At 40.1% G+C, this 26101-nt stretch overlaps 1 protein-coding gene across 1 annotated transcript in view; it reads left to right on the top strand.

Annotated features, from left to right (window-relative positions):
• The window catches only part of LOC126190927 (guanine nucleotide exchange factor subunit Rich), a 294040-nt gene that overhangs the window by 245682 nt on the left and 22257 nt on the right, over positions 1-26101 (top strand). Inside the window, exons 20-21 of the mRNA XM_049931563.1 lie at positions 4631-4888; positions 15695-15866. Of these exons, the coding sequence (XP_049787520.1) occupies positions 4631-4888; positions 15695-15866 (430 nt within the window). The remainder of the gene's footprint in view (positions 1-4630; positions 4889-15694; positions 15867-26101) is intronic.

Below are 26101 nucleotides of genomic sequence, written 5' to 3'. Positions count from 1 at the left end.
GGAAAAACAGAACTATCATATCTTCAAAAGTTACAGTGGCAGCTGCTTTTACAGTTCTTTCCCTTTCTGCTTGTTCATCTTTGCACTACGTAGAATACCATGTTGTTGTTGTTGTTGTTGTTGTTGTTGTTGTGGTCTTCAGTCCTGAGACTGGTTTGATGCAGCTCTCCTTGCTACTCTATCCTGTGCAAGCTTCTTCATCTCCCAGTACTACTGCAACCTAAATCCTTCTGAATCTGGTTAGTGTATTCATCTCTCGGTCTCCCTCTACGATTTTTACCCTCCACGCTGCCCTCCAATACTAAATTGGTGATCCCTTGATGCCTCAGAACATGTCCTACCAACCGATCCCTACGTCTGGTCAAGTTGTGCCACAAACTTCTCTTCTCCCCAATCCTATTCAATACTTACTCATTAGTTATGTGGTCTACCCATCTAATCTTCAGCATTCTTCTGTAGCACCACATTTCAAAAGCTTCTATTCTCTTCTTGTCCAAACTATTTATCGTCCTTGTTTCACTTCCATACATTGCTACACTCCATACAAATACTTTCAGAAATGACTTCCTGACACTTAAATCTATACTCGATGTTAACAAATTTCTCTTCTTCAGAAACGCTTTCCTTGCCATTGCCAGTCTACATTTTATATCCTCTCTACTTCGACCATCATCAGTTATTTTGCTCCCCAAATAGCAAAACTCCTTTACTACTTTAAGTGTCTCATTTCCTAATCTAATTCCCTCAGCATCACCCAACTTAATTCGACTACATTCCATTATCCTCATTTTGCTTTTGTTGATGTTCATCTTATATCCTCCTTTCAAGACACTGTCCATTCCATTCAACTGCTCTTCCAAGTCCTTTGCTGTCTCTGACAGAATTACAATGTCATCGGTGAACCTCAAAGTTTTTATTTCTTCTCCATGGATTTTAATACCTACTCCGAATTTTTCTTTTGTTTCCTTTACTGCTTGCTCAATATACAGATTGAATAACATCGGGGAGAGGCTACAACCCTGTCTTATTCCCATCCCAACCACTGCTTCCCTTTCATGTCCCTCGACTCTTATAACTGGCGTCTGGTTTTTGTACAAATTGTAAATAGCCTTTCGCTCCCTGTATTTTACCCCTGCCACCTTTAGAATTTGAAAGATAGTATTCCAGTCAACATTGTCAAAAGCTTTCTCTAAGTCTACAAATGCTAGAAATGTAGGTTTGCCTTTCCTTAATCTTTCTTCTAAGATAAGTCGTAAGGTCAGTATTGCCTCACGTGTTCCAGTGTTTCTACGGAATCCAAACTGATCTTCCCCGAGGTCGGCTTCTACTAGTTTTTCCATTCGTCTGTAAAGAATTCATGTTAGTATCTTGCAGCTGTGGCTTATTAAACTGATAGTTTGGTAATTTTCACATCTGTCAACACCTGCTTTCTTTGGGATTGGAATTATTATATTCTTCTTGAAGTCTGAGGGTATTTCGCCTGTTTCATACATCTATATCATGTATCATTTGAAATTTTTTTCATCTGAACTATGAAAGCACACAATGGTTTTTCTGTTGCAGACTGTGCTGAAAACAATGTAGTCCGCACACTTATTCTTTCAATCTGTCCGTGACTGTCTTTATATGACGTAATGTTCCCGAAATTTGCTTCAGCAACTCATCTGAGGTGAACTGGCAGTCATCATTCCCCTCAATGTAACTGAATGGTTCGTCCATTGACACATTAATTCCTTCATCCTCAGAGTGACCACTTTTTCTACATTTAGGTGCACAGCCTATAAAGAACTTTTTATAGCAGTTCTTATGATATCTTGCATCTACAGCGTGTAGATCCCCAACAGAGCAGATACATCTTTGGATGGTGTCTCCCATTCATCTATTGTCTCCTCTACACAAACTGTAGTTATCTGATCATAACTGAAGGATCAGACTCTGTGAATTTTATGCTGTCTTTTTTTATTTTTATCAAAATCTTCATCTGCAGTAGCTTCCACACAAAACAGACAGCTAGTTTTAAAATCAGATTCCATCCCACTGAAGGCAAACATTTGACAGTCAGCTTTCGCTCTGAAACAACCTCTCGTAGAAACTTTCTAATTGTCTCAACTCTATTGTAATCTTTTCTGTAAGATACACAAATGCCCACCATGTTTCTTGTTCCTAGAACTGTCAGCTTTCCCATCTTTTCTCAAATAACTGGCATTTACCAGTCCACCTATTCATTCCTCATCAACATTGCAGAGGTCACTGACAACATAATTAACACAGATGAAACATTTCTCAGCCTTTGTTTGTAGGAACATATTTTATATAAAAGCTCTCTTAATCCTTGAGCAGGCGTACCTATTTATAAAGTGTGCCAACTACAAATAACATTATTTTGTACCATTCCAGTGTTACTCTACCGTTGTATTCCTTCATTATCCCACTTTTATTCCTTCAGTATTGTTTCAGCTGACATGGCGATGAGCTGTGTTGTTATGTATGCAAGTGGGCAGGAGGAATATAAAATAAACAAACCAAGTGAGAAATTTACAAACCATGCAAGAAAATTGTCCAGATTCCTAGAGGCAGTTGCCTACAAGATAATTAATAATCGAATAAGGCAGGATCTGAATATTGTTGTTTAATTTAACTAAGATTAAACTGTGATTGTGCTCATACATGTTTACCTTAGTAACATAAAGACAGCTATTCTTTCCATGTGTATAAAATACACCATACACCCACTCATGTTATGAAAATCTTCATACTCCCTCAAGGGTTAATTATGGCAAATAAATGCGCACTTAATAATTTGAAAGTCACTCTACTATTTAAACATAAGCACAGTGAACTTACTTTGCTCACATAATAGAACTGGATAGGAAATCGAGGAGAGTATATAGTCAGTTGTTCTGTGTGTAAACTCAAGAGATAAGCAATTCTCCTGGTGGGGGAACTGACCTCTCCCAGAAGAAATCCACAACAGATATACAGGATGACTAACAATTAATTTCCCTACTAGCAGTGCGTGGCAGTATGCGGAGATTTAAGTAGATTCTCTCTGTATGTGCAGTATTATTAGTAACTAATATCTGTATTCCATTTAGTGTTAACACATTTTGTGGAAAATAAACACATTCCAGATGTGTCTGCACACTGCGTCACCAGTGATTTATAAGGCATGCTTCTGAGGGATCAGTATGATTGTGAAACAGCGTGCAGTTGTTTCTTGTGATGTAGAGAGAGTGGGGACTCACTTCCATTTTCTTCATTTTGCAGACTCACAAATGTGGGAAGTAAGTGCCCTCCTTCTAACAACTTACTGTGCCTCACACTTCTACCCTCCAGCCCCACTGCCTCCCACTGGCAGCAGTCACACAATCTCTCTCAATAGGCTCTAATGTACTTAGATATGGTATTAGTCATTAAATATTTGGTCTTAAACAACTTAATTTAACATTAAACATTAATTTTATACCATTGAAACACTATTTTTAATAAGTTGTGTTTCTTCCATCCCCTGCAACACAGAAACTATTAGTTCTAAAGAAAAAATGATTAGGACCTTTTTTGTAGGATATTTGAAGTAGTTTAATTTTGAGCTTGGAAACGTTTTCGCCACAAGCTGTGGTTTTTGAGTTATTCAAGACAAAGCTAAAAAGTGATCTTTAAGTGCCCCCTGAACCCCAATGCTACAAGCCACATGTGGGGATTTTTAGTAGGTTGTTCATGACCCTCCCCTGCACAAAAATTTGTGACTACAGGATTTTTTCACCTATTTGCCCCTTTTTTGGCCTTCATTGACTAAGCTAAGAAGCCATATCGAAGGAATTAGTTGCAGTTGTGCAACATACTGAACACCCTTCCATTAATCAGTTAACCATATCATTTGCAAAACAAGCTACTTATATTACATGTGTAAAAATACAGAAATCAAAAGTACAGATCTGTTGCATCTGCTCTCGTCCAGAGTTCTTAGCCACTTTCATTTAGTCGAACTATGTGTATGTTCTTCTTTCTTGTTACTGTTTCTTCCAGCAGTGGATCGATGTACAAAATTCTGACACCTACAGATTTGATAACTATTTTTTTCTGGTCATATGCCTTTAAGCACTACCTGTTCCTCTTTTGGGTGTTAGTAACAGGTAGCTAGTTTCATGTTTCAGTAATATGATGATGACGACAATGACTGAGACTACGGCAACTACTACTAATTCTACATATGTCACAATCTCTCTCTTGTATGTTTGTCTGATGTTAAGTAAATATTACTATTTAAGAATTGAAGTCCCTTTGGAACACCACTTAAGCAAAGGAACAATTGCTGAGCATAGTGGGAGTAATCTTTACTGTTTTAGAACATGGATTTTTTACAGTGTGACCTTAATTTTATGTTAAAGTTGACAAAAGTACATCACTAGTTCTGAAATAATAGTATCCTAATGTAAACTCCTTTAGCAAGTTTATATACAAACCTAAATTCTAAACACTTAATCTCAAGAAAAACTTGGTGGATATTTCATAAGAACATGTAAAACTAACAACAGATGTGTTTTTAAGGAATTTGATAGCTTTAAGTAGCAGATCAGCTGTAGTAATCTGTAATGAATCCTAAAACAATTTCTTTCTTGTTTGGATTCAGGCTCAACGCCAGCTTCGCCTGCTGTTGACAACAGCCGGAAAAGTTTCTCCATTGACCCAGTCACATCACAGTCTGGAAGTGGAGTTGGTGACAGTGGGTATATGAGTTACACAGGAGCTCAAAATGAGGCACTTTGTGCATTAGGTGCAGTTATACCAACTAAAGCAGCACATTGTTACATTCCAAGTGTGTCAGCAAGCAATGATTATCCCAGTAGTGCTGTTGTCGAAGCCCAGCTGCTTCCTCATCTGTTACAAGGTATGTTACTTATTAATAATGCAATGGCATACTCAAGGAGGGAGTCAGATATGAATACTAATAATATTTGTATCTGAAGAAGATTGTTTACCGATGACCCAAAGAAGTTCCAAATGGTCCTGGACTAATAGATAAATTTAAGAATACATTTGAATCCTGAACTTCTTAATTTTCTGAAAGTCTTTCATCACAGTAAATCATAGACATTGAGTAAATATTGGAATTAGCTACCTTGTACAAATACCAAGGTGTAATGCTTTGTAAGGATATGAAATGGAATGGTCACACAGGCTCAATCATGGGTAAAGGCAGGTGGTAGACTTTGGTTTATTGGCGTAATGCTGGGAAAGGTGATTGCTTACAAATGACTCTTGCGACCAATTCTGAAATATTGCTGAAGTGTGTGGGACCCATACCAAATAGAACTAACAGGGGATATTGAATGTATACGGAGAAGGGTATTATGAATGGTCACATGTTTGTTTGTTCCATGGGAGAGTGTCACAGGCATACTCGAGAAACTGAAATGGTAGATTCTAGAAGATGGATGTAAACCATCCCGAGAAACCCTACTAACAAAGTTTCAAGCACTGGCTTTAAATGATGACTCTATTAATATACTAAAACGTACATATCACTCACATAGGGACTATGAGGATAAGATTAGATTAATTACTGCACACACACACACACACACACACACACACACACACACACACACACAGGCATTCAGACAGTTGTTCTTTCCATACTGCATGCATGAATGGAACGGGAAAAAATTCTAATAACTGGTGCAATGGGAAATGCCTCTGATGATGTGCACCTTCACAGGAGTTTGTAGAGTGTAGATGTAGTTGTAGATGTAGGTTATATGTTTTATGCTAAAGGAAGACGATGTCACTCAAGAAGAAATATAATGTACAGTGAATGAATAGGAAATAGTAATATTGATTTTACCACCTAGATTCAACCTGCTACACATTCCTGATAATGTGCTGGAAGTTGTTTGTTAGACAAAAGTATAAGCTAAGCTTGAAGGAAAAGAGCTAGAAAGATGTGAGTTTAATTGTAAATTGTTAAGAAATAAATATGTGACAAACAGGAAAGAAATGAAAGCTATAAAAGAAAGGGAAAAAAATCAAAGAAAAATGTGAAAGGAAATTCCCCACCCTGCCCCTTTTTCCCCCTGCATCCTTTCTGAAATCACTTTTCTTTTGGACTGTAACAATATTATGAAAAGGAAAGTTGTCACTCATTATATAGCGATTTGGGAAGATTGTGTTTCAAATCTTCCATTCCATTATCTTTGTTTTTCTTTTGTTGATGTTCATCTTATATTATCCTTTCAAGGAACTGTCCATTCCATTTAACTGTTCTTCCAAGTCCATTGCTGTCTCGACAATGTCATTGGCAAACCTCAGAGATATTCTTTTTTTTTTTTTTCCCCCCTTCTCCCAGCACTTTCATTCCTTCCTCCAAATTTGTCTTTGGTTTCCTTCACTGCTTGCCCAGTATACAGATTGAATAACATCAGGGATAGGCTAAAACCCTGTATCACTTCCTTCTCGGTCAATACTTCCCTTTCATGTCTCTCGACTCTGGTTTCTGTACAAATTGTAAATAGCCTTTTGCTCCCTATATTTTCCCCTGCCACCTGTAGAATTTTAAAGAGTGTGTTCTAGTCAACACTGTCAAAAGCTTTCTCTATGTCTACAAATACCATGATCGTAAGTTTCCTTTGCCTTAACTTAGCCATCATAGTAAGTCATAGGCTAAGTGTCACTTCATGTGTTCCTACGTTTCTCTAGAATTCTAACTGATCTTCTCTGAGGTCAGCTTCTACCAGGTTTTTCCTTCTTCTGTGAAGAATTGATGTTGTTGTTCATGACCATGACTTATTAAACACATAGCTCAGTAACTTTCATACCTGTCAGCAAAATCTTTCTTTGGAATTGCAATTATTAAATTCTTCTTGATGTCTGTGGGTGTTTTGTATGTCTCATACATCTTGCACACCAAATGGAATAGGTTTGTCTTGGCTGGCTCTCCCAAGACTATCAGTGGTTCTAATGGAATGTTGTCTACTCCAGAGGCTTTCTTTTGACTTAATTCTGTCATTGTTATATCAAATTCTTGTCACAGTACCTTAACTCTAATCTCATCTTCATCTACCGAGTCTTCCCATTCTATAATATTGTCTTAAAGTTCATCGCCCTTGTAGAGATCCTCTATATACTCTTCCAACTTTCAGATTTCCCTTCACCCCTCTCAACAGATACTCCTGTGTTGTGGTTGTACCTACAGTACATCTATCTTTATTGCTGAGGCATGCAAGTCACCTGATCAGTGGCAAGGTCCATGGTTCATGGGAGGCCTCATATTCATACAGAAGTGATTTTAACCCTGTCTGATTTTCAGAACTGGATTGTTTGTTAAGAAATTTGTCACTATTTCTTTATTAATTGGAATGTCTACGTGGAATAGTAAATGGGACTCCGTCCAGGCAACTTAGGTAACAATTACTAAAGCATAGTAATACTGAACAACAAAATTTAACAATTAAAAGCAAAACTGTTGTTCGAAACACACACAAAATTATCACTGTTAGTGGATTCTCCATTCTTTTATATAGTTAGCCAGCTCATTCTACACACAGTTGACGCTCCTTAAAATGAGTGGTGGTGGTGGCGGCAGTAGCGGTAGCGGTAGTGGCGGCAGTGGCGGTGACAGGGGTTGAGATTGATAATGACAACAGCTATTTGGCTCCTAGCAATTTTAGCTGCTCCCTCCCTCCCTCTCTCTCTCTCTCTCTCTCTCTCTCTCTCTCTCTCTCTCTCTCTGTACAACAGTGTACAACAAATTTGTTAGGCCTATTCTTCAGTAATTATGTGTGTCTCAACACTAAGAGTGTGTTTTGCACACTGATTAATCCATAAAAAATATATGTTGTGTCTCATTTGCATTCATGAGCACAGTGTTATCCTATTTCCACTAGAGAATACAAATCACAGCAAAAGAGACTTACAGCATTCCTGTATATCATTTTTGTTCCTTCTCCAAAAGAAATTTAGAAATATATCCTGCAACTAGCATTATTCTTCTTTGTTCTCCCCACTTCAGGAGTGCATTTGAACTTGTTAGTTGGTTTTATGGTTTCTGCCTTATTATCTTACGAAAATCTCTTCATGAATTCACTATGTTTTATCTGCTATCCTTGTGACCATTTTTTGCTGGTCTTCTTTTTAATCTCTTTTGTGTCTCTGTACTTCATAACTAGTGTTGCAGAAGCTAAATATTTATTATGTTTTCTTCTGTGATATTGATGTCTTGTAAGTCTTCTCTAGTTTCGTCTTATCAGCTGATTTTGACCTCCTTTGAATTAGTAAGGTTAAAGAGAAAGAGCCTTTTGGTGATTGTAAATAAGGCCATAGAATTTGAACCATCTATTGCATAATGTGTTAATGAACATATCAGCCTGTAAAAGCATCCCATATTCCATCTTTAGTGGAACTATCCTGCTGATTTGATACAGATTTTCCATGCAATAGGTTTTATCATAAGATATATGTAGGCTGGCCTTCACTACTGCATTGTGTAATTTTTCTATGGCATATTTTGTTCCATCATTAACACCTTCCAGTCGGGCAATAGTGACTTTTGCAATCCCGTAGAAGGCATACACTTTTTCGACTTCTTTGTATAGCTCCTGCTTACAAGATGAAGGAGAAAAGCAAAACTTTTTTATTGCAAACATATTCCATAATCCTTTACTTCCACATTTATTTGCAGTGTTTTGAAATTCACCATATGTTATCAGAATAATTATAGTTTGAAAATTAGAAGGTTGGAGGAAGAAAAAGGTTTCACTGCGCAAAATTTGCCTTTGTATGAAACAGTCGGGTAGACACAACGCTACTTTAAGTTCTTCAAACTACAGTTTGGTCTCTCTTCTTAATCATTTGCCAGTACTTCATATGCCTTTCTCAGAACAAATAATGCAGTATCTTGAAGCATACTTCTTGCTTGTTGTTGATGGTACAAGTGGGGAAATGCTCTGTAGTTAGCCTGTTAGTTGTAGGGCATCGCTTTTCATTTTCTATAAAATCTCTTCTAATTTTCTCAAGAATTTCTTTTTCAGCTTCACAATAAATTGAAACAAGTTGGTTCATTTGTGAGATATAGGCCTAAGTTTCTTGTAGAAAATGTAGGCATTGTGAACACACACATCACAAACATATGAAAAAAATACTTTCTTCCACCATTTCATTGTTTGTCATTCAAAATAATATTAGATCACCTGCTGATCTCCAAGATTAACACCAGTTTTGTTATCATTTTAATCAAGTATGAGATGAGGCTTCAGCTTTTCTACCATACCAGATTTGGTTTTTTGTGTTAGTGACACTACTTGTCATGCTCTGTTTTTTAGGCAGGGCAAACACATCCATAGTGTCTTTCCAGTGAATGGCTAGCATGGAACTTTCTATCTGAAATACCATTTGGCCTCTTCTTAGTTTATTTTGTTTGAATTCCTGTGGCAGCCCTCTTCTGTTCTTCACTACTGTGCCAACAGCAAATGTGCCCTCATCAAACAATCATAAATAACCTTACACTGGTTCAAAACCAGTCCATGTACAATGTATGATCCTTATGTAAATAATATTGTTGTATGAACGAAGGACTACAGAATCTGCACTATTATCTTTTTCCTATTAAAGGACATAAACCTTCATCAGCTGTTTACAGTGTAAGGAAAAGATTGCTACTTACCATAAAGATGACACATTAAGTTGCAGATAGGCACAACTAAAAGACACTTACACATTAACTTTGTCACAACCTTCGTCAGAACAAGTAACATGCAGACATCTCTGACAGCTTGGACCAGAATGCACCTATTGCTTTGCATGGGCAGCAATCTGGAGGGGGCAGGTTGTGGGGAGAGAACAGCACACACTGCCTGGTGGAGTGTGCAGGACTATAGTTGAGTTAGGATAAGTTGACCCATGACAGTTGCATCGAGCTGGACAGTGCAGCTTTGCAAGACTACCTCAGCCAATATATGCCAATATATTGGCGTAACCATAACCAGCATAACCTCAGCCAATAACATAAGAAGTTTTCATCAACTGTTAAATTCTCATCAGGATAATAACTGCTCTTGCTTTTTAGTATGTAGTTATCATGAAAAGATTGGATTTTGTGCAAAAGATCATGGTTTGGTTGCTCCATGCAAATGTAATTGTCATTGTGATTCATATGAAGCCTAAAGAAAATTAATCTAAATCTCTCTTCATGATTTTTGCAGGTAAAGATGAAGCTAAGATTTGCACACTGCTTCAATAGTCTGTGATGATGTTTGGTTTGTGCACTAGGTACATGTGAATAATTATCGCAAAAAAATGCTTCTTCACAGCAGACCAATTGGCCCAAAGCAGTCTGGGGGTTATTTTATTTTGCCTCCTCACTTTAGAAACAGTCGATGCTGCATAGTGGTCTATTTCAGTTTTTGTGTTTTTTATCGCATTCTCATCAATAAACAGGTTCCAGCAGTAAAATTTGCTGCTTGCAGCATCCAAAGGTGCCAAAACATTACTTACATCTTCAAAGACAGGTAACTGGGATTGAATAGAGTCATTTACTCAGTCAGAAACATTTCTTTGTGACTCCTGCAATTGTTGTGCTTTGTCTTATTGACTGGGAGCTTCACAGTCTTCTAATTCATCTCATACCTCATTCCAGTATTATGAAAATGGTAGATTACTACTCATCATGTAGTGGAGGTGCTGAGTTGCTGGGATGATTGGGTTTGTGAATTTTAGGAAGAAGGTAGAAGGTAGGGGTGTGGGTGGTTGGTGGGGTCAGGAGGTTGATGGAGTCAGGTGAAAGGTTTTGTAGTGGGCCTAAGGTTCTGAGGATTCCTTGAAGCTCCGCCTGGACATCAGGAATGTGATTACCTTGGCAAACTTTGTAAGTAGTGCTGTCTGAAAGCTGACGCAATTGTGTGCAATTAGAGGAAACCCAGTCTCTCCCATCTACTCAATCTCCCACTTCCAGCTCCACTCCCTCCAAAACCTCAAAATTCCAATCAACACAATCTGGAACCACAACACCCCAATTCAGTAGTTAACCTCTCCTCCAAACCTCTCTCCCAATCCGAAACCTCTGTCCTATCCAAAGGCCTCACCTTCAGCCCCACTCCCAGATTTAACCAAACGGCCCTTGTCAAAGATTTACTGTCCTACACCCGTACTCTCTGCTGGAAATATCACTTTGCCACGAAGAAAAATGATCCTAATCCTACTCCTAATGATCCAACTCCCCAAGATACTATCCAAATTGAACCATGCCTGGAACAGTTCCGTCCTCCGTCACAGCGGGACCCACCTCCTCTTCCTCAAAACCACCCTCTCCTAACCTTCGAGGAATTTCTGACTTCCAGCCTTGCCTCTCAATCCTTCTTAAAAAACCTTAATCCTACTCCCAACATCACCACTGCTGAAGCCCAGGCTATCTGTGATCTTAAGGCTGACCAATCCATCGTCATTCTTCCGGCGGACAAGGGTTCCACGACTGTGGTACTTGATCGTCGGGAGTATGTGGCTGAGGGACTGCGTCGGCTTTCAGACAACACTACTTACAAAGTTTGCCAAGGTAATCCCATTCCTGATGTCCAGGCGGAGCTTCAAGGAATCCTCAGAACCTTAAGCTCCCTACAAAACCTTTCACCTGACTCCATCAACCTCCTGACCCCACCAACACCCCACACCCCTACCTTCTACCTTCTTCCCAAAATTCACAAACCCAATCATCCCGGCCGTCCCATTGTAGCTGGTTACCAAGCCCCCACAGAACGCATCTCTGCCTACGTAGATCAACACCTTCAACCCATTACATGCAGTCTCCCATCCTTCATCAAAGACACCAACCACTTTCTTGAACGCCTGGAATCCCTACCCAGTCTGTTACCCCCGGAAACCATCCTTGTAACCATTGATGCCACTTCCTTATACACAAATATTCCGCATGTCCAGGGCCTCGCTGTGATGGAGCACTTCCTTTCACGCCGATCACCTGCTGCCCTACCTAAAACCTCTTTCCTCATTACCTTAGCCAGCTTCATCCTGACCCACAACTTCTTCACTTTTGAAGGCCAGACATACCAACAATTAAAGGGAACAGCCATGGGTACCAGGATGGCCCCCTCGTACGCCAACCTATTCATGGGTCGCTTAGAGGAAGCCTTCTTGGTTACCCAGGCCTGCCAACCCAAAGTTTGGTACAGATTTATTGATGACATTTTCATGATCTGGACTCACAGTGAAGAAGAACTCTAGAATTTCCTCTACAACCTCAACTCCTTTGGTTCCATCAGATTCACCTGGTCCTACTCTAAATCCCATGCCACTTTCCTTGACGTTGACCTCCACCTGTCCAATGGCCAGCTTCACACGTCCGTCCACATCAAACCCACCAACAAGCAACAGTACCTCCATTATGACAGCTGCCACCCATTCCACATCAAACGGTCCCTTCCCTACAGCCTAGGTCTTCGTGGCAAACGAATCTGCTCCAGTCCGGAATCCTTGAACCATTACACCAACAACCTGAAAACAGCTTTTGCATCCCGTAACTACGCTCCCGACCTGGTACAGAAGCAAATAACCAGAGCCACTTCCTCATCTCCTCAAACCCGGAACCTTCCACAGAAGAACCCCAAAAGTGCCCCACTTGTGACAGGATACTTTCCGGGACTGGATCAGATTCTGAATGTGTCTCTCCAGCAGGGATACAACTTCCTCAAATCCTGCCCTGAAATGAGATCCATCCTTCATGAAATCCTCCCCACTCCACCAAGAGTGTCTTTCCGCCGTCCACCTAACCTTCGTAACCTCTTAGTTCATCCCTATGAAATGCCCAAACCACCTTCCCTACCCTCTGGCTCCTACCCCTGTAACCGCCCCCGGTGTAAAACCTTTGCCATGCACCCTCCCACCACCACCTATTCCAGTCCTGTAACCCGGAAGGTGTACACGATCAAAGGCAGAGCCACATGTGAAAGCGCCCACGTGATTTACCAACTGACCTGCCTACACTGTGAAGCGTTCTATGTGGGAATGACCAGCAACAAACTGTCCATTCGCATGAATGGACACAGGCAGATAGTGTTTGTTGGTAATGAGGATCACCCTGTGGCTAAACATGCCTTGGTGCACAGCCAGCACATCTTGGCGCAGTGTTACACCATCCGGGTTATCTGGATACTTCCCACTAACACCAACCTGTCAGAACTCCGGAGATGGGAACTTTCCCTTCAGCATATCCTCTGTTCTCGCTATCCGCCAGGCCTCAATCTTGGCTAATTTCTAATTTCAATCTGCCGCCGCTCATACCTCACCTGTCTTTCAACATCATCTTTGCCTCTGTACTTCCACCCCGACTGACATCTCTGCCCAAACTCTTTGCCTTTACAAATGACTGCTTGTGTCTGTGTATATGCGGATGGATATGTGTGTGTTTGCGAGTGTATACCTGTCCTTTTTTCCCCCTAAGGTAAGTCTTTCCGCTCCCGAGATTGGAATGACTCCTTACCCTCTCCCTTAAAACCCAAATCGTTTTGTCTTTCCCTCTCCTTCCCTCTTTCCTGACGAGGCAACCGTTGGTTGTGAAAGCTAGAATTTTGTGTGTATGTTTGTGTGTCTATTGACCTGCCAGTGCTTTTGTTTGGTAAGTCTCATTGTCTTTCTTTTTAGATATATATATATATATATATATATATATATATATATAAAAACAAGGATGATGTCACTTGCCGGGCGGGGGTGCTGGCGGGCCGATGGACGCGCGGGTGGACACAGGCATGCACGCGGAGTTCAAGCTTTCGCGGCTGGTCGTTCCTTCGTGGGGGGCTGGGGGGGGGGGGGTGGGGGGGGATGTGGGTTTTGGGGGAGAGGGTGAGGAATGGTTCCAATTCTGGGAGCGGAGGGACTTCCCTTGCCTTGGGAGGGGGGGGGGGGGGGGGGTGCGCTCGCACACACACACACACGTGTCCGTCTGCGCGTGCACGGATGCAGGCAGACGTTTGTGGGGGCAAAAGCTTTTGCCTTTACAGGTGTCTGGTTGTGTGTGTGTGTGTGTGTGTGTGTGTGTGTGTGTGTGTGTGTGTGTGTGTGTGTGCGTGCGCGCGAGTGTGTGCCTGTCCTTTTTCCCCCCTAGGGTGAGTCTTTCCGCTCCTGGGACTGGAATGTCTCCTTACCCTCTCCCTTAAAACCCACATCCTTTCGTCTTTCCCTCTCCTTCCCTCTTTCCCGACGAAGCAATGGTTGGTTGCGAAAGCTTGAATTTTGTGTGTATGTTTGTGTGTCTATCGACGTGCCAGCGCTTTCGTTTGGTAAGTCACATCATCTTTGTTTTTAGATATATTTTTCCCATGTGGAATGTTTCTCTTTATTATATTCATATAACTAATAACTCATTTACTTTTTCCTTCCTCTCCTATTATTCTAATGAAAGGAGCTAATTTCCCATTTCCCTCTGCTCTTGCACGATGAAGTGGGAGTCTCTGTCAATGTAATTTCCTTTAATGCTCTGTCTGAGTTTTAGATTTAACCTGAAACATTTGTCTCACTCTAACAAACACAGGGATGTGCCTACACGTGACACGATGGTGAAATGATTTTCCTTGTGAATGAATTCAAATGGAAAGTGTTGCAGTAAAACGTAGGATTTGTAGATTATTTAAGCAGATAAATATAGTTAGGGCCAGATGCCAATCTCAGATAATACTGGGATGAACGTCTTGTTAGTATTGTATTTGTACCAGCCCCATGAATTGTTATTTGCCCTTCCTTACTATATTTAAACATTAATTTACTTCTATTTTTCCAAATACATCTAGCTTCATTTGTATGTATTTGAAAAAGTAACTTGTGCTTTCTTAATGTTATCATGTGTTACTTTTAGCATGTCAGTTTTCTGTTTGCACTCAAGCCAGCGTGCCTATGTATAAAGCGTGCCAAACACAAAATCTTGTACAGTTCCATTGTTGCTTTGCAATTGCAACCCGTACCTGTTCCTTGATTATTGCTTCAGTTAACTCGGTGATAAAATGTGCTGTCATACATCCAAGCGTGCTGCAGTAATATAAAACAAATGACGAGCTAGGTGAGAAAGAATTTGTGAATTGTGCAACAAAATGACCCAGATTCCAAGATAGGGGCACAATCCCACTATGAAGTAATTATGTGAGAGATAATTAGCAGTTGAATAAGTGGTCATCTGTGCTCTGATGCAACTGCACTCAGCGTCAGAGTGAGATAATGAACATTTATTTTATTATTGTTTAACCAAACAGTGATATAACTCATATAATCAGTCTCATAAACTGACATACGCTGGGAGAGTGGTGTGCTGACCACATGCCCCTCCATATCCGCATCCAGTGATGCCTGTGGGCTGAGGATAACACGGCGGCCAGTCAGCGCTATTGGGTCTTAATGGCCTGTTCAGACGGAGTTTAGTTTTTAACTCATATAATTTCAGTTTATGTTATCACTCTTTAATTAAACTGTGATTTTGCTCAAATATGTTTACCTTGGTAACATAAAGGCAAGTATTCCTTAGGTAAAGACAGGTATTCCTTACATGTGTATGAAGTACGTCAAGCACCCGTTCATGTTTAAAAAAAAAAAAAGTGTCTGCTCAAGGATTAACCAGACCACTGGATAAAGATGTTTCTTGTGAGAGAAATAGCTTCACTGTGTGTTACCTAGAGAAACCTGTTAATTTGGTGTTCCATTGTTGCAGAAGAGGCAAGCATACGAAGCGAAGAAGGTTCCTATTGGGGTGATGACAGAGAGAGCTCAGTTCAAGATGTTTCTAACACAACATGGCCTGATGTTCCAAGTGCAAATCTACTGGAGCAACTATCGCAGGAGCTAACTAATAAAGGCTCAGCAAAATCAGAAGTCCAGCTTAGGTAAGCTTTCATTACAGGTACTTTATCAGGTACCTGGCAGGCAATTAGATGTAGGGTAGATAGTAAAATATGCTAATTAAAACTATGTTCCGAGTGTAAGATATTATAAATGGGTCATTCCATGGTTTCAGACATATAATTTATACATTTGATATTTTAACTATTAATGTGAAAATAAAAAACTGATAGACCTGAATATGACACTGTATACAGCAAAGGTTTGATGGTGTGAGCTGTGTTGATTTGTTACTAAACAAACTTTTCATGGAATGACCCAAATCTTATTGTGAACTGTTGTACTATTGAGGTATTACAGCTTCTTACATATAAAATTAGGCTTTGCAGGCATGTCCACAAATGTGTGTACTGCAGTGTAAGTAAACCACAACTAGGCCAATACAACTGGCTCCTGTGTCGTCTTTAACCATGAAAAGTGATTGTTTATTGTCAGTTTCTAACATGGATGCTTTTGTAATTTCTGTGAATAAGGCTTTAATTTCGATGTGTCATGCCACATCTTTACACTTGTCATTTAAGTATACTTAATGTAATATTACATGTGGATTAGCTCTGCATATGAGTAGTTTAGCATTGTAACAGCTAGACTTTGAAGCGATTGCTTTATATTCAAATTTTTAAGGACTTTTGTTGTTGTTGTTGTTGTTGTTAAGGCAGTCATGTCATTCCAAAGTGTTTAACAAATGTTCAGTTGGGTCATCCTGCACTCCTTATCTTAGCCATTACTCAAATGACTTTGAAACATCCACTAAACTAGGTCAAAAATCAATGCAACATTACCTTGTGCCTTTTCCATCTGAGAAAAAGGATTATAAGCTAAAGAAAATGTTCACCAGTTCTAAATGGACAAAACTGAAAATTGTTTTTGTATTTGCTCTCCAAATCAACAACAGAATTTGCCTTGAATTTAGTGAAAAAATGAAGCACACACACACAAATTTGTTTCTCTATGTTTGCCCTGACATCACTGAACTTTTTCAAAGAGAAATGGTGTCACCCATTAACCTTGTGTTATTTTACATTAATCTTGTAAGATCTTACTTGTCAAATAAACAATCAACTGCAGCAGTTACTGCTCAGAACCCAAATAATAGCAATTTGCATTTAGAAATTAACCACTTTTTCTTTCTGCTGAAAGCATTTCATTTATACCACTACTAAACAACATTAGCATTACTTCATGAACATTTTTACTCCAAATAATATTTTTCAATTAACAAAATTACTTTGGAAGATAACCTGGGAGAAAGGAAATTATAAACTTTCAAGTAATACTACCACCTGTTATTATATATCACACACTTGTATTGTCCAAAACTAAATAATAAAAACTTTCCCTAACGTAACTGACCCCCCTCCTACAGCTCTAATAGTAGCGTAAAAATGTTCTTGCCTTTTCACTAAAGCGCAGATACAGTATGTAGGCAGTTAGCGGTTAATATTTTACAGGAGCTTCACATCTCATATTTAAATATGTTATCACTGTTAGCCATATTGTATTTGTTGAATCGAAATCTGTCTAGAGTTGTAGTCAAAGCAATTTCAACATTACTTTGCCTCGAAAAATCTTGCATCGGAGTCATTACATGATTGATATCAGTTCCTACTATAAATGCACTGAGCTGACACTTCTATTCAACATTGTGCAATACTTCACTGCACAAAAATTAACTACTTGTTGTGCACACTCACTATTGACTGCACTGCACTCCACTGACTGCCAAGATGGATGATCAGCAAAGCTTAACTGGACATTGTTCCAATAGCTGGCTGTGTTCAAACACCCTTGTAGCATCTTATCATGGGTGGACTACATCACAAGTGTGGTCTGCCATGTGTCAGACTCATCTGTCCATGAGACCTCAGATCATCTTAGAAGGCAGCCTGTACCTGGGGGGAATTATGGTTGCCACTGAGCAATTCGGGCCAGGCATGTGCTCTGTGGTGGTTTAAATGCTGCCCAACATCAGAAAACTTCACAGCCTTTCAAATAGTGAGAGCCAACATTTGACTCATAATCAAAGAGAGCAAGAAGAGATCATGGCACACATTCCAAGCCTCTATCAATCATTCCACTAGTTTTACAAAATTATGGACCATCAGGATAATTTCTGGTAAATGGAGTCATTGACATAGAGCAGTGGTGCTGAAGCAGGGATGTCTCCAATCAACAGACACATCGCTCAGATGATGGCAGTGCATTTTGTGATGATTCCTCCTATGGCCAGCCAGGACCCAGCGTTCTGCCATTACAGAGAGGGATGAACTAAGCTTCAGATCCAACAATCCTGAGTCATATAACTACCCTTTCTCCTTGTGGGAGCTGGATTTGCTGCTGTCGGAAGCTCTTGGTGCAGCACACGGTCATTACGAAATCTGATACCAATATGCTGCGAAACTTGTAAGCAGCATCAAAGGAAATGCTTTTAGAATGTTCCAGTTTCACCTGGAAGACAGGAAAATTTCCCAATTCATGGAGGGAGATAATTTTGATGCTTCTCCTCAAAGCAGCAAAGGACTAAATCTGTCCCAGTAGTTACCAGAGTGTCATCTTAAGGGACAGTGTAGAAAATACCATGGAGTGAATGCTCGACAGTCATCTGGCATGGATCTTAGAGACCAGGCAGCTTCTCAGCTGCTTACAGAGTGGATTCAGGAAGTATCAGTCCACTGTCGATAACCTGACCACGCTAGAAACGAGCTTCTCTATGTAAACAGTACTGTACAGGGATGTTTTTCAACACCAGTAAGGTGTTAGACATTACTTGGAGGCACAATATTCTTGGACAGCTCTGCCAATGGGGCTTTTGTGGCCAACTCCCCATATTCATTCAGTCCTTCTTATCAGAATGCTTTCTTTCGGTGCTGAATTAATGGCACTACATGAAATAGGTTCAAGCAGGAGAATAGTGTTTCCCAGGGAAGTGTTTTAAGTCTTATCCTCTTTGCTGTAGACATTAACAGTGTAACTGTGCAATGCTCCTTTTTGTGGATGATTTTGCACTTCTTGCCATTTATGATTTACTGTCAAGAGGTTGGAAGAGTAGACTGCAAAGACAGGTTTTCATTTTTATCCAGCTTGCATATGAAGGACACCATTCCACATTTTAAAGACTCAGCAAGGGTTATGGGCCTCATTTTTTATTTGAAATTGTTGTGGTTACCACACCTAACATTAGGAGGACCGCAAGCAGGCTACTACCTACAAGGACTGACAGGGCCAAATTGGCCACGTGTTTATTTGATCAGATTGTGATAGGCAATGGAATGTAACACTCATATATAGCTTTTGTTGATTTTTATTACTTCTCTTCTCACATTTGCCACATACTGCTTTCTCACAACCCGAACAAACAGTAGCAGTATGGTTTCCTTTACATGAGGTATGAATTTTACACTTCTCTCTCTTAGTTGCCCTCTGTGGTCCACCTTTAGTGTCTGCATGATTCTGGTCTGGCTCCTTATTTCTTGATGATACATACCGCTCTCGAAGCTCTTCACACAAATCAAAAATATACGTCCTTATACAACACCCAGGAATTTATGGCAGCCAAATCAAGAATGTTGTAAAATACGTGCGTTGACCAACGTCTTGTACCAGCTTTTGTTGAGTACATCCTTATCATTTGATCAACAACGTCGACCCCAAATTTTGTTTCATGGTAGAATTGCACTGTTTCAGGATTCTTCTACTGACTATCGGACAGGGATACATGAGAGTGAAGTGAACTCAGTAACAAAACATTCCTATTTGTTTTTCCTTGATAAACTGTTAGTGTTGTTCCATCATCATTTTATACACAGTAGTCGAGTGGAGTGGTTGTTTTCTGGTCTTTGCAACAGGAGGCACCTCCCTTCGATTATGGTTCAAAGTACCTACTAAAGTTGTGGATGCTGCCCTCAGATGGTTCGCAAGGCTTAACGAAGTAAAGTTACTGTCAGTAGTGACATTCAAACTTTTGCCTAAGTATGATCCCATAAGCCTAAGAACAAAATTTTCACTTATGCCTTGGTCAGCTGGTTGAAGGGGATCAGCACCAGTGTATGGGAATCCATTCACTATGTATTTACTAGAAACACCTATAAGTAACTAGAATTTTATGCCAAACTTATCTGGCTTGCTTGCAATATATTGTGTGAATAGGCATCTTGTTTTAGATGGCAAAAGTTGTTCATCAACTGTAAGATACGGTTCTGGTTTACAGCATGATGCACTGTTTTGTATGAAAGCATTCCAAGTATCTGAGATGAGCAAATTTGTCAGCCTGGAGGCATTCAGATCTAGTGGACTTGGTGTCAAACCTCATATACCTCATTATTTCGATAACTCTGTTTCGTCCCATAGTTTGTCTGAAAAACGGAGGACCCCATTCTATTGACCATAGGCTTTTGAGAGGAAAATTCTTTGCCGCATACACTCCTCTTGCATACATTATGGTGACAAAAGCATCGAGTTCTTCAGTGTCTACTGTCCAGGAATCGTCTTGTGTTCGACGACAAGCCTCTGCCTCAGTACAGTGCTGGATGTGGCGCATCATGGAAGCACTGAAAATTAACCACCAAGCAGTAAGAAGTTTCCCACTTTGAATTTTCCTTTTAGCATATGATGTTGGTCCTGAGCTCTCCCGCAAAATGTTATGACTTTTGTAGACGACCTGAAAACATATGAAAAAAGAACAGTACTTTTAGAACATGTAATGTACTGATATTGTATGAGTATATCTGTTCTTGTAATTTTAAAAACTAAAACTCTATACAAAGAACAGAAATATTACTGACCTGCATTAGAACTCACTAGTACAATTTTCTACACAGTCCCTTCTTTTGCTGTTTCTTTTTGTTTAGTAGGTTGCCCAGTATCAGTTTTTGACTGACTTCCGGGGGAAGCAAATGTTGTCCGGGGTGTTGATCTTATGGAGCTAGAATTTGGAACATCAGATGGCATGCTGGATAAATTTAGCAGAAAACTGTCCTTGGCTGTGTTTACATCATCACATTCGTTGCACGAATCACATTCTTCATCTGCACACACTGAAACTACTAGACTTCCTTCATTGTCCTGATCGCTGTCAGAAAACTCAAATTCTTCACCTGAACTTTTATCTTCTATTTTTCTCAGTTCTGCTAGTATTTCAGCGTCTGTTAGCCACTTCTTGTATTCGTAGGTCATGACTGCAGGGACGACTCTCAGATACCGTCACAACAGACAATAACTGAAATCCTTGCATCAGCTAACCAACAGTCAGCACTGGATTGAATGACATTGTTGTCGCACATTTGAACAACAAAGGGGCAACAGTTCATGTGATTTCATATGCAGTATTGCAAAGAAGTAGCCTCTAAATACAAATAAATGCTGGAGGGCCCCGCCGTCCTTCTAGGTGGTAAGCTTCATATTTCACAACCTAATAAAAATAGGACACTCCAAAATGCGGTGGTTAATATTTCATATGACAGATGAAAAGTCACAAAATATCAAGTCAGTTGAACTTACGATTTGCTCAGAAAACAAGTGAAAAGATCGAAAAGGGGCCAATTTGGCCCCTCGGTCCTTCTAGTGCTAAAGGACACAAAGCCAAGGACCCAGAAGTCACTAAATATCTTGAAGTGCCTCTGTCACAGACCTACAAAAATGGACAGGGCACAACTGCGCCAGTGTTCAAGGGCTGTTTTAGGCTTGTGGCTAGACTATGGGTGTGCAGTATGGATCTTCAAGATCTTCTTACCTGAAGAACATTGACATTACACACCAAAAGGAGATCAGGCTGGCCACGAGTGTTAACAGGACAATTGCCCAATTCATGAAGGGAGGTGATTTTTATCTAAATCTACATCTACATCCATACTCCGCAAGCCACCTGATGGTGTGTGGCGGAGGGTACCTTGAGTACCTCTATCGGTTCTCCCTTCTATTCCAGTCTCGTATTGTTCGTGGAAAGAAGGATTGTTGGTATGCTTCTGTGTGGGCTCTAATCTCTCTGATTTTATCCTCATGGTCTCTTCGCGAGATATACGTAGGAGGGAGCAATACACTGCTTGACTCTTTGGTGAAGGTATGTTCTCGAAACTTTAACAAAAGCCCGTACCGAGCTACTGAGCGTCTCTCCTGCAGAGTCTTCCACTGGAGTTTATCTATCATCTCCGTAACACTTTCGCGATTACTAAATGATCCTGTAACGAAGCGCGCTGCTCTCCATTGGATCTTCTCTATCTCGTCTATCTACCCTATCTGGTACGGATCCCACACTGCTGAGCAGTATTCAAGCGATCAACTTTATATGATCATTCCATTTTAAACCACTCCTAATGCGTACTCTCAGATAATTTATGGAATTAACTGCTTCCAGTTGCTGACCTGCTATTTTGTAGCTAAATGATGAGGGATCTATCTTTCTATGTATTCGCAGCACATTACACTTGTCTACATTGAGATTCAATTGCCATTCGCTGCACCATGCGTCAATTCGCTGTAGATCCTCCTGCATTTCAGTACAATTTTCCATTGTTACAACCTCTCGATACACCACAGCATCATCTGCAAAAAGCCTCAGTGAACTTCCGATGTCATCCACAAGGTCATTTATGTATATTGTGAATAGCAACGGCCCTATGACACTCCCCTGCGGCACACTTGAAATCACACTTACTTCGGAAGACTTCTCTCCATTGAGAATGACATGCTGTATTCTGTTATCTAGGAACTCTTCAATCCAATCACACAATTGATCTGATAGTCCATATGCTCTTACTTTGTTCATTAAACGACTGTGGGGAACTGTATCGAACGCCTTGCTGAAGTCGAGAAACACAGCATCTACCTGTGAACCCGTGTCTATGGCCCTCTGAGTCTCGTGGGCGAATAACGCGAGCTGGGTTTCACACGACCGTCTTTTTCGAAACCCATGCTGCTTCCTACAGAGTAGATTTTTAGTCTCCAGAAAAGTCATTATACTCGAACATAATGTGTGTTCCAAAATTCTACAACTGATCGATGTTGGAGATATAGGTCTATAGTTCTGCACATCTGTTGAACGTCCCTTCTTGAAAACAGGGATGACGTGTGCCCTTTTCCAATCCTTTGGAACGCTACGCTCTTCTAGAGACCTACGGTACACCGCTGCAAGAAGGGGGGCAAGTTCCTTCGGGACTCTGTGTAAAATCGAACTGGTATTCCATCAGGTCCAGCGGCCTTTCCTCTTTTGAGCAATTTTAATTGTTTCTCTATCCCTCTGTCGTCTATTTCGATATCTACCATTTTGTCATCTGTACGACAGTCTAGAGAAGGAACTACAGTGCAGTCTTCCTCTGTGAAACAGCTTTGGAAAAAGACATTTAGTATTTCGGCCTTTAGTCTGTCATCCTCTATTTCAGTACCATTTTCGTCACAGTGTGTCTGGACATTTTGTTTTGATCCACCTACTGCTTTGACATAAGACCAATATTTCTTAAGATTTTCTGCCAAGTCAGTACACAGAACTTTACTTTCGAATTCATTGAACGCCTCTCGCATAGCCCTCCTAACACTACATTTCGCTTCGCGTAATTTTTGTTTGTCTGCAAGGCTTTGGCTATGTTTATGTTTGCTGTGAAGTTCCCTTTGCTTCCGCAGCAGTTTTCTAACTCGGTTGTTGTACCACGGTGGTTCTTTTCCATCTCTTATGATCTTGCTTGGCACATACTCATCTAATGCATATTGTACGATGGTTTTGAACTTGGTCCACTGATCCTCAACACTATCTGTACTTGAGACAAAACTTTTGTGTTGAGCCGTCAGGTACTCTGTAATCTGCTTTTTGTCACTTTTGCTAAACAGAAAAATCTTCCTACCTTTTTTAACATTTCTATTTATGGCTGAAATCATCGATGCCGTAACTGCTTTGTGATCGCTGATTCCCTGTTCTGCGTTAACTGTTTCAAATAGTTCGGGTCTGTTTGTCACCAGAAGGTCTAATAGGTCTAAGGTTGATGCTGCAATCAAGGATGGATCTAAAAGGGGGACTCCATTTATTGCTCTGTTGTTTTCTCTGATTGTTTCCTTGAGATATGATTGCTTCAAGACTTCACTAACTTGGATGCAGATTTATTGTGGTCTTGCAGAAACTGGAGCAGATGAAACAAGTTGTGTGTGACTGCTAAATTCCTCAGCTGTTCCAACTCCGAGTGCACTTCACTCTCTACAGCAATTGTACTCAGCAGGTAAAGTAGTCCAGGATATCCAGAATGACATTCTCCATTTGCAAAGGCTGGAGAAAATAATGTCTTCATGGTGAGTGCCAGGGCATATCTACATCTACTCTGTGCAAACCACTGTGAGGGGCATGGCAGAGGGTACATCCCATTGTACCAGTTATTAGGGTTTCTTCCTATTCCATTCATGTATGGAGTGTGGGAAGAATGATTGTTTGAATGCCTCTGTGCATGCAGTAATTGTTCTACTCTCGTCCTCATGATCCCTATGTGAGTGATATGTAGGGAGCTGTAATAAATTCCTGAAGTAATCATTTAAAACTGGATCTTGAAACTTTGTTAATGGACTTTCTTGTGATAGTTCATATCTATCTCCAAGAATCTTCCAGTTCAGCTCCTTCAGTACCTCTGTGACACTCTCCCACAGATTAAACAAACTTGTTACTATTTATGCTGTCCTTCTCTGTATACGTTTACAGGGTGTATACGACCCGGGACAACCGGGAAATCCGGGAAAAACCCGGGATATTTTTAGAAATCCGGGAATTTTTCATTGTTTTAGTTTTCAGTTAAATTTTTGTAATTTTGACTGGTAAGAACCTATACTCTAACAAAGGATATTATTGTATCCTGTTACTTCAGAATAATACTTCAGCAATAAAACATAAACGAGAGAAAAAAACGAAAATAACTTAAATTGCAAAGGAAATGCGCCTTATACAACGACGACACACAATGCTCATGCAAGTGTCTGCCAATTGAAAATGTGTCAAAGGCTTTAGGAAGACTTCATAACAACAAATTGCCTCGAGTGAGCATGAAGTCGCAACTGTTTACGTTCGATTTGTTTTAGCAGCTACGTGCATGCACAGTTGATTCACGTTTGAGTAGTAGATTCTCCCGCTTCTGGCTACAGGAATGTGGCTGTTGGCTGTGCAAGCAGTCGCAGCAAGCAGCTAGATGCTACAGGGAAAAGGGGGTGCCAAATTCATATTCTTGAGGAAAAAAACTTCTTTCACAAAGCGCCTAGCATCCAGCGCATGTTTGTCTATCGATTATTCATATAATTTTGAAACGCTTCCCTGTTGGTTTTTGAACATTTTTGAACACATTTTAAGTTGATTTCTGAATGAATCATAAGTTGACTTTTGAATACTGTACATGATGCCTCTGTCAGGAGAATCCTCATCATATATAAAAATAAACTTTCTGCAGACATAAGGGGATGGGGCTATACGAGATGATGGAGTAAAGCCGAATGGATGAATGCCAATCGCTGTCTAATTATGTGGTTGATTGAGTTTGTGAATGATCAGTGTTGTTTTGATTACTAGCGAAATCCATAGATTCAGACTACCAGAATGTAAATAAACGACTGACAGGAGTAACAGGTGAGTAAGATTACGTATTATCTTCTCGGTGTATCCAAGAAAATGAAATTTTGACAGAAAATTTTTGGTTGGACCGCTACACTAGTAAGGACCAGTAGTACAGTCCACGGCCAGCAGCCGCTTAAGTTCTATTCTGGAAGTAATGTGGAAAATGTGTTGTTCGAATGCGTAATAACGCCTAACCGGAAAATAATCGCGGTGTAACTAAACCTGTGATTCTGGCAGGGTTAGTGAAGTTAATCGGCGAACAAATTTTGACCATGGCAGGAATAGCTACAGAATTGGTGATGACAAGATTGATTGTTAGAATGAGGAAGGAGAAGAAATGGGGACATCACACAAATTATGGAACAATAAGACGATTTCAAATTTATATAAAAATTTCGTACTACTACTTTTCAATCTCATGCTTGAGAAGCTGACGCGTATGAATGGAAATGTGAAACTATTTCCTAACATACAGCTTTTTGCTTGCAGTAGGCCTAATATGCATTTGATATTGGTACTTGGTGGATTGTATTCTGTCGTGTTATAAAAATGGCCATTTGTGCCAAAACAGTCTCGTTTATTTGTTGTGTTATAAAACTGCTGCCATATTAGAAAGGCCTATTTTGTTTTAACTAGCAGACAGTGACAGAA

This window comes from Schistocerca cancellata, chromosome 6 (assembly GCF_023864275.1).
Source record: "Schistocerca cancellata isolate TAMUIC-IGC-003103 chromosome 6, iqSchCanc2.1, whole genome shotgun sequence".
NCBI classification, from domain to species: Eukaryota; Metazoa; Arthropoda; class Insecta; order Orthoptera; family Acrididae; genus Schistocerca; species Schistocerca cancellata.
The sequence above is the reverse complement of the archived record's forward strand: the minus strand, read 5'-3'. Positions and strand labels throughout refer to the sequence as shown.